Consider the following 15,713-nt stretch of genomic DNA (forward strand, 5'->3'; position numbering starts at 1 on the left):
TGAGTTTATCGTTTAAAGTTAAAACGCGAGTGCGTCGTCAAAAGGGGCCGTCCATAAATGACGTCACGCGATTTTGGACGATTTTTGACCCCCCCTCCTTCGTCACACGGCGTCACAGAGTCAGACCCCCCCTCAAATATGACGTCACAAAGCTCTGCCCCTCCCCCCCAAATAAAACATGCTTCAAATCGCTTTAAACTATTGTCATTGTCGTGCGTATTTAGTGTGGCGCTGCACTCTGATGTTGTAGGAGAAAACATTAGTTAAAAAGTCTATTTAATTAAGCAGAACGTATTCTTGGTTCTGTCGGTAAAGTCACGTAGAAGGGAAATAAAATGTTCTTGCTGTGGATTTCACACCTGATGACGATTGCTTGTGTTGCAGTCGAAACTTCGTGAGAATTTTTTATTATTTTATATTTTTATTATTTTATTATTTCCCTTTTACGTGACTTTACCGAAAGAACCAACAATATGAATCCCTGCAGTCACGAACGCTTTAAATCTAAATTTAAGCAGAACGTGTTGTCTATATTTATTTAAAGTTGCGCATTTTGATGTGACGTCACATTTTTCACCCCCCCCCCCCCCATCGTCACAAATGTCTGACCCCCCCCCCCTAGGTGCGTGACGTCATTTATGGACGGCCTGTGATGAGGCGGTCGAGCTGACGTCAGGGGGAGGGGCGGGGCTAGCGGGCACGTGACTTCACCGAGGGGCGGGGGCTGGCGGCCGTCACGTGTCCCCCCACCCACCCACCCTCCCCACTCTCGCGCTGCACGCCGGGAGTTGTCGCTGAGAGGGGGCCGCTCGCGTCTCGCTACTGCGGCGTTCGTGGTGGTGGTGGTGGTGCGGGTGTGGAGCGGGGGAGAGCGCCGCCGCAGCCGCCGCCGCAGCCGTTTCTCGTCGGGCGAACCAACGCGAAGCCAAGATGGGGCGGCGCTCGACGAGCTCCACGAAGAGCGGGAAATTCATGAACCCCACGGACCAAGCGCGTGAGTCCCGCCAGGCCTCAAATGTCCCCCGAGTTCGCTTCGGCCGCAACGAGCCGCGAGGGCTGCCACCCCCCTCGGCCGTTGATTGGGCCGCGCTCGCACCACGTGACGCGCGGGAGCCAATGGCGCGCTGCGAAAAGATTTTTGCAAGCGCGCGCGCGCTGGGGAGGTGGGGTGGGGGGCGGCCCCCCCCCCCCGGTCCCCCCGTCAGGTGCACGTGAACGTTTTGGCGTTGATTTGTTTTCGATGGTGGGCGTCCTCGGTTGTTGTTGTTGTTGTTGTTGTGGTTATTTGACACGAGTACCCGGTGCGGTGTGTAGTAAAACATCGCCGGGAGGGAGACAAAGGCGGCCGGACGTGGTTGTCCGCCTCTCAACCGCCTCGTGTGCTGTGCCGGTCTTAATAGGTGCTCGCTAACAGCGCTTGCCCGAACAGTCTGTGTACAGGCTTTGCGGGGGAGCGGGGGGGGATCTTTGTGTGTTGAACTTCTTTCGCGCCGTACCGTAGCCAACCGTGCTCATCGGAGGTGCCGGGGGAAGGGCAACGAACTAAACGCAAAAATAAGTTGTAAAGAAATTAGTTTGTCGGATCTAGATTTAAAAGTGCATATAGCTCCCAGTGGCTGCTTGATATGGGAAGGAAGAGCGTTCCAGACGGCCGCAGAAGTGCATCTGAAAGCGGGCGGTGCAGTGGCCGTCGTTTTTCGATGACCAGCTAAAAGCCGCTGCGATGATGATCGCAGTTTGCGTGATGTTTGATGCTCCTTGAGTTTTGTACAACATTCTTTTTTGTACAACAGTAATTATTGTGATGCCTTCATGATCAACAATGATACGCGAATCAATGACTGAATTAATAACTTTACTGTCATTGTACTTAAAGTAATAATATTTCGCGGACACAACTTAATTACTGATAAGTAAAGGTTATTGAAACACTAATTAAACCGATATGAATACATTTCCACCGATTTTAGTAACACTTGGAAATTTCTTTATTAGCACGAACACGATGCTAACATTCACAGTAGTGAGATCAATCTGCTAATAACGTTATTGTCGCATTGATAAATATCGACCTGAATGGGCTGAGCTAACCTTGACTCGGACTTAAGCTTGCCATCTCAAAACTAAGAGCCTTGATGCTATTTAAATTCAATATATCCCAATTGTATACTGTGAATATTTAGAAATGTAAAAATGTGGAATTTCTGTGTTTAATATTGCCGTTCTATACCATTCTCCTAAAATATGTTTCCATTCAGGCAAGGAAGCAAGAAAGAGAGAACTTAAAAAGGTATTCAACAATTGCACGACTTTTGCCTTATAATTGCTTCATTTGTATCTACACTTGGGACGTTGGAAATTGGCAGGACAACATATATAACTGGCATTTTGAAATTTGAGAGAAATGATTTTCAGACTTGTTTTAGATAGGGTCTTTTAGATTCAAGTTTATATTTGTAGCAGTTTTATAGTTGGATGTTTCTGAAAGGCTTTATAAAAGTAATCTTTTAAAATTATTCACGTTAAAAGTGCGTTGCGCTAATTAACTTTAAATTAATGTGTTCGTATGGCTGCTTTTGATTAAATATTTGTAAATGCTTCATCGCAAATTACCTTATTGTGAAATTCTTGTTTACAGAACAAAAAGCAGCGCATGATGGTGCGGACAGCGGTGCTGAAGATGAAAGATCCCAAACAGATATTGAGGGACATGGAGAAACTTGATGAACTTGGTAACAAACTTTTAAATGTAGCTCTGTAGAATTATTTGCTGTTTGTAGAAATCGGACATTTAGTTTTTGTGATCCACCACCAGTATCACATTTCATGTTCAAGATTGCTTTATACATGTTCAAGATTGCTTTACATCTTGACACCTGTAAAGCAATCTTGAACATGTGGTAACATTCAAAATAAAAAGTCATTTGATCAGTCTGAGTACAGCATGTGCATCTTGACCATACTATGTGATATGTTAAGTCATGTCATTTATGCATTTTTATAATTTATTATATACCGTTGCAATTTTAATATGTATAGCATTTAAATGCAGCTTTATAACAAGGCACTACAAAAAAACGAGACGGGCATCATAAAAAGCTTGACGTTTGTATTGAAGACGTATCTAGAAAAACAGTCGCAGGCAGTAGTTGCCATGTGTTACAGATTGGCATCGAAACATGCAAGATATCAAACACGATCACATGTCTTCATGCATTTGAGGCCATTATGATATATTATTTTAATATACATTATAAGATGCTAACACATTGTGTGAATATGAGTAGTGGATGTGCTTGATTCAAATGCGAATTGGAATTGTTTTCTTAGTGTATGTTTAAGTGCAGTTTTTCTTTTTACATGGGAGGATATTTTTTGAGTAAAAATGTGGAATGTTTGTTGCAGAATTTAGTGCCATACAGACACCCATCTTGAATGAAAAGGTTTTGAGAGACAAGCGTAAGAAACTTCAGGAGACGTTGGACCGAATCCTTCACCTCTATGAGAAAGACAACCCCGATCAGTACAAGGACCTACGCTCCGCTGAGATTGAGTACAATCAGAAGCGCCTGCAGATGTGCAATTACTACGAAGCTGTCAAGGTGGGCTCCAGTAAAGCCACTCGGTTTACACTCATAAATCTAACATGTTGAAAAATAGCTTAAAATCCATGCTTGATTTTCTTGTTTATTATTGCTGGGTAGATGCTAGTGTGGTTAATAGTGAGTAGTCTAGATTTTTTTGTAAGTTGCAATATTTTATTAAAATACATGGGTTTTCAGTACTGTTAAAATGTACGTTTTTGTAAACTGAATAGTACCATATTGCTGCTGCCTGGTTACATAATTGCATGATTGCATGTAACTTGCAAAGTACACGGTAAAAAATGTATGATAGAATCTGTTACTCCTCAATCACCGATTACATGCTCCACATGCCACTTGTGCAGATAATAAATAACAGATAAATATTTTATATAAAATTATAATTATAGTTAATCAATATCGCTAATTACCTAATTTTGGAATTAATGATCAACTTCTGATTTAAAAAATATATATTTGCACTACCTTCAGAAGGATATGTTAGCTTGCAGACTTGCGAGTCAGACTAACGTTTATGTTGCTAAGTGGTATATTGTCTCTTTACTTTAGAATGCCCAACACGTGGAGATAGAGAGCATCCCACTGCCCGAGATGCCGCACGCGCCCTCCAACATCACATCCATCCAAGACATCCCCCTGCCAGGCGCGCAGCCACCCTCCATCCTCAAGAAGCCTTCCGCCTTCAGGTGTGCATGGGGCTAGATTGATACTACTGTTTTTAGTTTTGTGTGTTTGTTCTTTATAGCACTCGGATGTGTTTTCAGATAGTTCCTCTTATAATTTCGCATAATCTCCGATGCTTCGCTCCATATGCTGCAAGCTAATTCATAAACTAAGATTCATACATATCGAAGATCAGTTCCTAAAGTTAGGTTCCTGACTAAACTCCGAGCATGTGGACCACAGCATGAGATTTGCCGAACAAAACCGTGTACAACCAGAAAACGCATTGGAGAATAATGTTCTCGTTGACTTGGGTTTGCGCCCTCTGTTGGTCACGTGTGACAGTGCGACCAAGGTGGGCCCTGGCGCAGGTGTGATTCGGCTCCCGCTGGGCAGGAGGCCCCCAGGACCTCCCCCTGGGCCACCCCCTCCCCAGGTTCTAATGCAAGCAGGCCTGCTGTCTGGGCCTCGTGCGGCCCCTGTGCAGCCAGCTGCTCCCTCGCAGGAAAATGAGGATGATGAGGAAGACGACGATGAGGAGATATACGACCCTGAGGCTGGTAAGCGATCACTGAAATGTGGCCCATATTCGTCTTGCACTTATTAGTGACCATACCTGTCGCTGTTTGCTATGAGTTAATATTAAATGTTAGTCCATATTACTGACCGTGGGTATAATAGTTTACAATGACTGTGGTTCTGAAGCGTGTCATGTCCGTAGAAATGATTATAGCTGTTTGCCATGAGTCTGGCTTACGTTTTTCGCCCCTGCGTGCGCCGGAGCAGCCGTTCCAGAGCTGGACGATGAGGACCTCAAGGACCCAAACCTGCATGAGGGGCTGGACGCAGACGGCAGCGAGGACACGGACAACGACTCGAGCGATGACGACGACGATGACGAGGACGACGATGATGACGATGATGACGTGGATGAGAAGCGCAAAGAAAAGGATGAAGAAGAACATGACAAAATGTTGCACCAGGAAAAAACATCACACCAGGATAAAACATCACACCAGGACAAAACATCACACCAGGACACCGCCGAGCGGTCCGGTGAGCCCTTTCCGCCAGAAACTCCTCGGTGGCACCCCTCGTTATAGTCCCTCTCGTGCCAGCTCAGCACTTATTCTTCTACGTGTGCGTACAATGTGTTCTTAAAATAATGTGAGTGGATTTATCGTGTCCTGCACATTACATTATATGTGGAATCCCGAAAAATTTGAAAATAAATCAAAATTGCACTCACGCTGACTTGTTCTTAGCTATTTTTCCACACTGAAATCGTCAGCCAGTCTCAGTTTAGTCCTGTCCTGTATAGTAACAACTGTAGCATTGGATTATGCATCCCAGAATTGGCTTGTAATTTTCATGATTTTAAGTGCTAATTTGACGTTTCTGTCAATAGTTAATACAATACACTTATATAATGTGTATAAATAAAAAGCAATATTAAAAATGACCAGCTGTAAATGGGCAAAATTTGGTCTTCATGGAATTTACAGGGTTTTGTGTAGCAGCTATTTTCTGGAAATTCGCCTGGTATATCGATGACACATTCTATTTAGCCAAGTGAGATCACAGCATGTGTGTTGGGTATAACATTATAATGATTACTGGGGAATACGTTTTTGTAAAAAATACAATGTGCTTCGTAATTGTTCTGTTACAAATACAAAGTACTGTGTGGAGACACATCTAAACAAATATAGCCGTGCACTATCAAAAGCATGATATATAGCAGCCTGGACATGGTTTGTAAAAATGTACACTTATTTTTTTAGCCATTGTGAGTAATTTCTATCTTGGGCAAGCCATAAAATGTAATTTAGAAGTAATTCAATATTCCTACAGTCTTGGCACAATGCATGATATTTGTAGTTATGACCTTATTTACTTAACATCTAATAATAACTTTGATTTATGAAACCTCTAAATATGAAAGGTATTGTAAGACATTGTAAAGAGCTTGAATAAAAAATCCCCCAAAAAACACGGCTACAGACAATAGAATTATAACATGTAAAAAAACTATTTAAATACACGGTGATTAAAATAAAATGCCAGTGGGTATGCAGCAGGATAGTTCGTGGATACAGGCCAAAACCTCCTCCAGTTTAATCTCAACATTTTTTTCTCAGGGCGGTCGGTGCGCTTCGCCGATGCTCCAGAGGAGCCTCCAAAACCCATCGTCAAGAAGAAGAAAAAGACTAAAGAGGGCGGCCTCACTCCGCTGCAGGCCATGATGTTAAGGATGGCTGGTAAGGCTTCCTACAATAAACGTTGCTACACACATTACAACTTTAAAGATGTATTACAATACACAAGATACTTGTGACATTTTTTAGTTCATAGTTCCTATAAGTGTCTATTAAAAAAATATAATTTTCACAAGCTGTCAATGCTAGCTGATGTCATTGGTGGAAATGAATGGTCAAGTCCTTTGTTAGGCAACGCAATATATGCCCATATTTCAGCAATGCAGATTACACATTTATATCGTGCAGTTCGCTGTCACCACTGCTTTGCATATTACACTCATACAGAGTTGGATAATGCTTCCAGATTATTTAGATCAAGGCAAGATCTGCTATTGCCTCAATTAAACTGTTAGTCATGGTGGTACTTCACAAATGTGGGATTGAACTAATCTACAGGGGTGGGTGGTGGAGTGGTTCGCACACTGCTATGAACTCGGCATCCTGAATTAGATTCCAAGCCATGGATGGGCCCCATCTTCACCAACCGGCACTGACCAGTGTGGTGAATTTTAATTAACAAACCCCCATGTTGAGAGGTATTCATCTCGCAGTGGATTATCAAAATGCCTGAGAAGTAAAGTTAAAGTATACTGATATTCCACTGACCATATTAAAACCAAGATGTAATATTGACGTAATGTACATTTTCTCCGTTACAGGTCAAGAGGTACCAGGCATCGAAGAGGAAGACGATGACGATGATAATGATGATGATGAAGACATGGAGGCTGAGCAAGAGGAGAAAAAGAAAGACACGGATGACAGGATGGGCAGGGAGCAGCTAAAGACAGGGCCGATGCCTCCTCCTCCACCACCGGGCATTGGGACGAAACATCCCTCAGCTCCCCCACAGATGCCACATGGACGCATGCTGCCTCCGCCTTCCCAGCAGCCACAACCACCTCCCCACATGATGATGCACCCTCAGGGACCCCCACCCCTCGTGCCCCCTGGCCCACCTCTAATGAGGCCCCCTGGTCCCCCCTCTGGCCCTCCACCTGGGCCGCCTCCAGGTACACGTGTGAATGTTATGAATGCTCTTTTTACTGTTCGCTTGAAATAGCCTCTTACAATACATGTACGATATTGTCGAGATTATAAGACACACTTTTGTCCTGATATTTTTAAGAAGAAGTTGGGGGGGGGGGGTGTCTTATTATTCAGGGAATACTTAGTCTGCTGGAATATTAGGTTTAATCTGGTGGTTAAGGATCATCTTGGCTAAGATTCGTAAATCCCCCTTCCTCTTTCCACCCAGCAGTATAAATGGGTACACCACAGTCAATCAGCAGGATGCACGTGGTGGAGTAAATTGTGGGTATTCCTACTTCTTTCGACGTCTAGCCAGCGTGTGGATATTAAGACTTCTCGAGGGTTTCTCTTGAACCCTCTCCAGTTGAGGCCCTTCTGTCAGCAGTAGCATGAGCAAGGAATTGCATGCCTGTATCTTTACACATATTTTCTAGGGATGAGTTTTGAATTGAAAGGCTTTCCCATTTTTAAGGATGATTTAGGGTTTTTCAGGATCATACATTGAAATCATTTAACTTCTCTTTGTGCTAACAAAAGTGACACCATGTGACACCACTTTTGTCAATAAGAGTTAGAAGTCATGTTCCAGTGGTGTCACACTTTCTGATCAATCAGAAACGCAAGAACATTTTGGATCCAAAATTTCTTATTGAGGCTCAACGTTCGTATTCGAGAATCTCAAACACGTCCCTAACATTCTATTTTAATTTGTTCTGCAATCAGAATTCAGAATGCATTGTGCGTACAACACAGCTCTTAATGACTTATGGATATTTTACACAAGCAAAAACCTTTAGATGTTTCAATCTGGTTATTAGTAATTCATGTTGGTCTGTTGTCGTCGTTCAGGTTGCATTGACGAAGCACCATTTGTTCACCGTGGATTTGTTGTTTGTTCTCCCCAGGTGTTCCTCCATTCATGCGTCCGCCAGGGATGCCTGGCATGCGGGGGCCTCTGCCCCCTCGCATGCTGCCACCAGGACCTCCGACCGGCCGCCCTCCAGGGCCACCCCCTGGTCTGCCCCCCGGTCCCCCTCCCCGGGGACCCCCACCCCGCCTCATGCCACCTGCAATCCCAGGTATTGACACCTCCCACTTTACTACTAAATTATTTATTTTAAATCTTTCCAACTAAGGTCAAAAGCATTTATGCATTAGGCTGCCCATTGGTTAGTAGCAGAAGGTGACGATATATTTCGTTAAACTGATTCAATACAAATTTAAATTTCGTGTAAACATGCATTGCTATAATACCTTATAGAATACTGGCCGAATTGGTTGATTGGTTGCCTAAAACTTGGTGATAAAAATCAGTGTAAAGGAGATTACCCTTTCCTGCGAAGATGATTGTCACAAACTGTACGCACCTCACCTCACCATGATGTAATTACGTGGGACGTAACCTTGTGACTTAACACATCATGTGATGTATGACAGCATCTTTTGAGAATTGTAAGATAATTGTATTATCAGTCTTAATTAAATATTTATGAGAATAAGCGCATGTTAAAATGCGATCGAGGAATCATGCATATGCATGATTTTTCTTATTTGTTATCGGGTCTGGATGGATGGAACATCATTTGTATTGTTACAGGCGAGACAGAGAACACTTTGTTTTCCTAAGACTGGTGGAATAGATTGACTAGGCCATCTTGACACCACCTAAAGTTATACTTGTGCTGAATACAATTGACTTGATGCTGTGGAGTTATCCTATCTTTCCCAAACATGAACAATAATGTAATTGGCCACCTTAACTATTTAAGGCTCAGACATCAGAGCGTTGCTGAGCTGGCACCTCTGATATCCTGAGTTCAAATCCAGGTAAACACTTGTGATGAAAATTGGGTTCTCAAGTGGAGTGAGTTGATGGTCTCAGTCTGGCCACCCAAAGACTGCACGAAAAATTATTCACTTTAAATTTGGTTGTGCACTAAATTTCGATAATTTCCTGCTCTGGGAATTAGATATATCAGTTTAATTGTGATTCAATGAACATTAGTATCAGTGGAAGATCAGGTGGGGTAAATTGCTGCCCCTAATTGGTAGAAGGTCACTTGAAAGGACTTTCAGAGGTAGCCTTACATTTGGTAGAGATCAGCTGATTAATGAGTTGCTTGTGTGTTTAGGGATGCTTCCTCCACGCCCGGGCATGATGCGCCCACTGTCCATGGCCCCCCCGCTGGGGCCTCCTGGAGTTTTCCCCCCTCCTGGTCAGCCAGGCGGTCTTCCCAATCCTGGAGTGCTCAGTGCCCCTCCGAGCCTCATTCAGCGGCCAAAACCGGATGAGTCGGGTGGCCCTGGAGTGCCCAGTATCGCGGTGCAGCAGCAGCAGCAGCAGCAACAGCAACAAAGTCAACAGCAAAAGCAGCAGCAGCCACTCGCTGGTGCCACCATCGAGAAGAAAGCGACAGCGGGCGCTACAATCAGCGCCAAGCCACAGATCACCAACCCCAAAGCCGACGTGACCCGGTTCATGCCCACTTCGCTGCGCGTCAAGCGAGAGGCCAAGGGCAGGGGCGCCCAGCGGCGGGCGGATGAGGACATAGCCCAGCGGCCCCTGCAGAAATCCAGCGTGACCTCTGTATCTACAGCCACCATGGCCACCAAGGATGACATGTACGAGTCTTTCATGAAGGAAATGGAGGGCCTGCTGTAGAAAATGCGTTTTTGTATGTTATTTTGTTTAAAAAAAATCTGTTTTAACATAAACTCCACTCGAGAGGAAAGCAGCCCCACTGAATTACATTTTGCATTGTGTGGTATGTACAATTTACTGTTTCTTGGCCATTAAACAATTCCTTTTGAAGTATTTCCATGCAGTATTTTCCACTTTCGTGATTAAACTGCCTTTGTCAGTTTGGTAAACTAAACATCGCACACAAATCCACTTCAAGATAAAATTGGGTTATATCAAGCAGGAATACAACCACCGGGCAATGTGTGCAAAGGTTCGCATTGTGTTAAATCATGTTTCCAATTTCTTATCGATTATTTCAATTGAAATAAAATTGTCAAAATATAATTTTAGTATTTTATTTTAGTGCCTAAATTGAACATTACTTCATAACAGTTATTGCCTTCAGGAAACAATTTCGAAGTGTACAAGCAGAGTTTACTTTTTGTGCTTTTGAAAGGCAGATGCACGTGAGTTGTGGTTCACATGTTGGCAAAGCAATATTTAAGTCTAGCAGAACACTCTCCCTTGGCAGAGCCAATGCAACAACCCATAGAGAACTTCGCCAGTCGTACGTGGTCTTTTTCCAACATGAATCATACTCATGATATCGGAGGGTTATAATAGGACCATGGGTTTATTATTTTCATTTTATTATTTCATGGCAGACGAGCAGTTATGGTTTTTTGTATTTGCAAAGGAATTGGCAACCTTGCATTTTGACTTTTAAATCCTAGATCAGGGGTCGGCAACCAAAATAACAATAAGCCTTTTTTCTAATTAATTAATCAAACGATTCTTTGGTTTTTTCGGTAAAGTCACGTATAAAAATAAAATAATAAATTAAATAATAGCATACGACGTTTCGATTGCAACACAAGCAATCATCATCAGGTATAATGAAATAGCGACATAGAATATAACCAGAAAACTATAGACAGACATATAAGCAGACAGATCACCAAGATACATAGAGCAACCCAGGTACAGAGAGAGGTGATCGTCTCTGTGGGGTGGCCTTAAATAGACAGAGGGGGGCGGAGGCAGAGAGAGGGAGGGGGTAGGGAAAACATTTACATGTCAATGAGTACGAAGGGAGGGGAGTAAGGTAAGCAGGCTTAGAGGGAGACAGAACACACTAAATTAAATAACCTAGCAAAGTATCGAAATGTTATGTAAAACGACACAGAGAGTCGGTCAACACACAATTAACGCATTGCCTGGTCGATTACGTATTTCAAAGATTGCTAAGTTAGAATTTAAGTGTGAAAATTCAAAAGAAAGACAAAACATAAAAAAAAGAGGAACGGAGACACAGACAGAGAGAGAGAACAAGAAACTTCTGGGTTTCTTGTTCTCTCTCTCTGCCTGTATATTTAGTGTAATTTTCTCTGTCTACACTCGTTTTGTATCGTTCTTAGGTTCTGCTCTGTCTGTGTGTCTCCGTTCCTCTTTTTTTATGTTTTGTCTTTCTTTTGAATTTTCACACTTAAATTCTAACTTAGCAATCTTTGAAATACGTAATCGACCAGGCAATGCGTTAATTGTGTGTTGACCGACTCTCTGTGTCGTTTTACATAACATTTCGATACTTTGCTAGGTTATTTAATTTAGTGTGTTCTGTCTCCCTCTAAGCCTGCTTACCTTACTGACATGTAAATGTTTTCCCTACCCCCTCCCTCTCTCTGCCTCCGCCCCCCTCTGTCTATTTAAGGCCACCCCACAGAGACGATCACCTCTCTCTGTACCTGGGTTGCTCTCTCTATGTATCTTGGTGATATCTGTCTGCTTATATGTCTGTCTATAGTTTTCTGGTTATATTCTATGTCGCTATTTCATTATACCTGATGATTGCTTGTGTTGCAATCGAAACGTCGTATGCTATTATTTAATTTATTATTTTATTTTTATACGTGACTTTACCGAAAAAACCAAAGAATAATTCCTGCAGTCACGAAAGCTCCAAAATTAAGATTAATCAAACGATTTAAAGAACTGTAATGCATGTGAATACGACACGGTGGTCCTTATTAAATAATGTCAGGAAGCAGTCCTTAAAGGGACGCATGTGTCTCTGGAGCCACAGGTTGCGAACCCTGTCCTCGATGGTGAACTTTTTGAAATTTAAACATGCTTACATTTGACATGTCCAAAGTGAAGTCTGCATTCTTGGTGCTCCTCTCCATTGGCAGCCTTGAGCCAGTGGTCGAAATTACACATTTCTATATTGGGGAAAATATCTGAACATATACTCCGTAAACATTGGCTTTCCTTTGGTGATACAGTACAATCAAATGGTGCGTGTGCAGGAGCAGTATTTAATAATTTTAATGGTCATTAGAAAGCATTGCTTGGTAATGCTAAACCTGTCCACTAATCAGATCAGTTATGCTGCAAAAATAACTCGAATCCCTGCAAGTATTCGTGTGCAAGGTATCAATTTAATGTTGTGATTGAAGAACACATCGTGAAGTTGGGTTTGAAAAATTACATGGCTCAGCCATCCAGAAGTTGTGGCAATAAACACAACTGACTGTGCATGTGGCTGCTGTGATGTCTGTTTAAAATGATCTAGCATTGTTTTCATTATAGATGCTTGGCATTGGAACAGCTCATCTAATTTATTTCTATTTTCATTGACTCTTTGTACCTCCGTTTCAAGGCATCATATTGCCATCCATCTTTCATATGGCAGTTATGCCTGTCAATCCAGGTACTTCATGACAATTATTTGTAAATGGTGTTTGCGTCTTTTTTTACGTCAACGCTTCATTATATAGAAGTCCTTGTACATTTTATCACGATGTAGCACGTTGCAGAAATTACATGCTTATGTAACATAGAGTCTCATGACAGTTATTACACCCAAAAATTAGTTTTTTAAGAAGACTGTAATGTCTGGCCTAAAACTGAAATATATATTTATTCTTTGGGTCGTTTGGTAAAGTCACGTAGATAGGCTCAAATGAATACAAATAAAATTAAAACCACGACGTTTCGATAACAACACAAGCGATCGTCATCAGGAGGAAAAGAGGGGGAAAGCGGCTGAGGCAGACTGTTTTAATGGTTTACAAGTATAACCCGTAAAAACAAAGTTTTTCACTATAAATCCTTTATATGTGTGGCGGCTAGAGTCCTCTCGTCCTCTGGCTTGAGATGGCTGCCACCTATGGGTCAGATGATTGTCTGCCAGTATTAAGCAATTGGTAATTAAATATTTAATTTGTTTTCCCTAAACAGTGTAAAATTTTGGAAAAAAAATTTCACCAACATTAATTGTCTCGCACAACGAGTCTGTGTGCAAAATGTCAGCTCGATTGGATCACGGGAAGTGGGTTAAAAAATGACCGAAAGATTTGTACAGTCGTAAGCAAGCACGCAAGCAAGCGAACTTAATATAAAGGATTTAAAAATATATTCGCCTGTGGAGGACGCGGGGATCGATCCCGCGACCTTTGGCATGGGAAGCGAGGGCGCTACCAACTGCGCTACTCCACCACGGCCTGTGGAGGGGTTACGCTCTGGGCTCTTACACTCTGACGTTCAGCCAAAGCCATGAATGCGTTCTATTTGAATATATGTAAAATAATTTTTTTTTGCCTAAAAAGTGTAAAATTTTGGGAATTTTTTTTCACGAACAATAATTGTCTGGCACAACGAGTCTGTGTGGAAAATGTCAGCTCGATTGGATCACGGGAAGTGGGTTAAAAAACGACCGAAAGATTTGCACGGTCCTAAGCAAGCAAGCAAGCACGCGAACTTAATATAAAGGATTTAAAAATGGGTGTAGCCCAAGGGTCATAAAAGAAGTGGGTGGGGCTAGTGATGTTAATGTGATAAATTCGCATGTCAATGTAAGATCGGAAAGCCGCAGCAACGTTGAGGTTGGCGGGGGGAGGTGGTTACGTTGGTGTGAACACATTTTAACCTGTTAATGTAAAATCGGAGAGCCGAGGCCACGGGAAAAATAAAAACTAACATAGCAAGGTGGCAGGATGGGAACATCTTTAAAACAGTGCCTCGGCAGCTTTGCCTCCTTTTTTTCCTCCTGATGACGATCGCTTGTGTTGTGATCGAAACTTTGTGGTTTTTGCTTTTATTTTTATTAATTTGAACCTATCTACGTGACTTTACCGAAATATCCAAAGGATATTAATTCCTGCAGTCACGAAAGCTTTAAGTAAAGATTGATATATATGTATCCAACAATTTGTGAATGTGCATTCAAATTGCATTTTAATATGCTTTCAACTTGAATGTTTTTACTTTGCAAATGGTGAGTATTTTACAAATTTTAATTGATACTTGTGAATGCTTGTCACTACAATGATAGTTATTTCATTCTCCCAACTAAGAAAACTATGGTAGTAAACAAGTGTGTTGTCATCAAGCTTGTGGAGAATAAATTAATTTTAAAATGTGACACTTGTTATCTGAAGCAATCACTTTGGCTGCGCAGTATTTGATATATCAGCCATGTTGCATGGGAATTTGTATGCAGCCCACCGTGTGTTTTAAAGACCTCGAGCATTTATATTGATAACCAGCAATTTTATATTTTAAATGTGACATTTTACATTTCGATTAGGCACATCATGTACCTTCTAATCCATTGAACTGATGAGGAAGTCGTCCTGCCATGCCTCATGAGTGAAGTTGTTAACCTGGAAAGCCACTCTAAATCCCATAACCGTGATGTGACTAATGATTTCCATAAATTCCTGCTCAAGCCTTTCAGATTTGAAACTGTTCAGAAATTGGATTCCACCTTGACCTAAAGGGACTGATAATATGAAACAAATTGCAAACGATGCATGCAATTATTTAAATCAAAATATGATAATAGGGTTTTCCCCCTTTTTTCTGGCAACAAAACAGGTGTTAAGATGTTAAGATAACCCATTATTTTTGTGTGATATACTCTATGCACACCATTTGAAATTAGCAATATGTATATAATACCGATAAACTGATGGGTAAGTTTTTAATGTTTGTATTGAGACTAATTCAAGTTTTCGATTGCACCTTACATATTTAACGAGCATATCCTAGTTGAATATACAGTCTTGTGTGTAAATAAATCTTGTTTCGCTTATCTCATGCACCGTATAACAAGCATTACCTGCACCTGCGAGTTATTCAGCGCACATTCCTTGCGCAGAATGCGTCCCTCCCTCGGTATTGGCTTTCAAGAGGTGAAAACTCGTATTTACAACGACCTCGCAGGAAACTGCAGATCAACCACCACTTGAGCATCAGTATTCAAATACGGCAGCTTCCATTTTGTGAATTTGCAATTAAATAAGAAAACAGCAGCAGGAGTGTAGATTACCGCATATGGTGCTGCGCTATGAAAAGGTTACATTCACAGCGCTGGCTAATGAGCAAGATTTAATCTGAAATTAATGAACCTGCTTTATAATGTAGGGGGATGATGCATGCAAATTAGGTTGGGGATGCAGAACATGA

General features: G+C 41.9%; 1 protein-coding gene across 1 annotated transcript; it reads left to right on the top strand.

The window, feature by feature from the left end:
• Positions 1-782: 782 nt before the first annotated feature.
• Positions 783-10,376, top strand: WBP11 (WW domain binding protein 11). Its single transcript, XM_061560226.1, has 11 exons — positions 783-994; positions 2,259-2,290; positions 2,639-2,732; positions 3,406-3,602; positions 4,155-4,291; positions 4,614-4,828; positions 5,055-5,324; positions 6,410-6,529; positions 7,189-7,542; positions 8,467-8,640; positions 9,694-10,376. Exons 1-11 carry the CDS (start codon positions 931-933, stop codon positions 10,221-10,223), a joined length of 2,187 nt encoding a protein of 728 aa, XP_061416210.1. The 5' UTR covers positions 783-930; the 3' UTR covers positions 10,224-10,376.
• Positions 10,377-15,713: the final 5,337 nt, after the last annotated feature.

This window comes from Lethenteron reissneri, chromosome 26, assembly GCF_015708825.2.
Source record: "Lethenteron reissneri isolate LAM-NWPU_2019-01 chromosome 26, ASM1570882v1, whole genome shotgun sequence".
NCBI lineage: Eukaryota > Metazoa > Chordata > Hyperoartia > Petromyzontiformes > Petromyzontidae > Lethenteron > Lethenteron reissneri.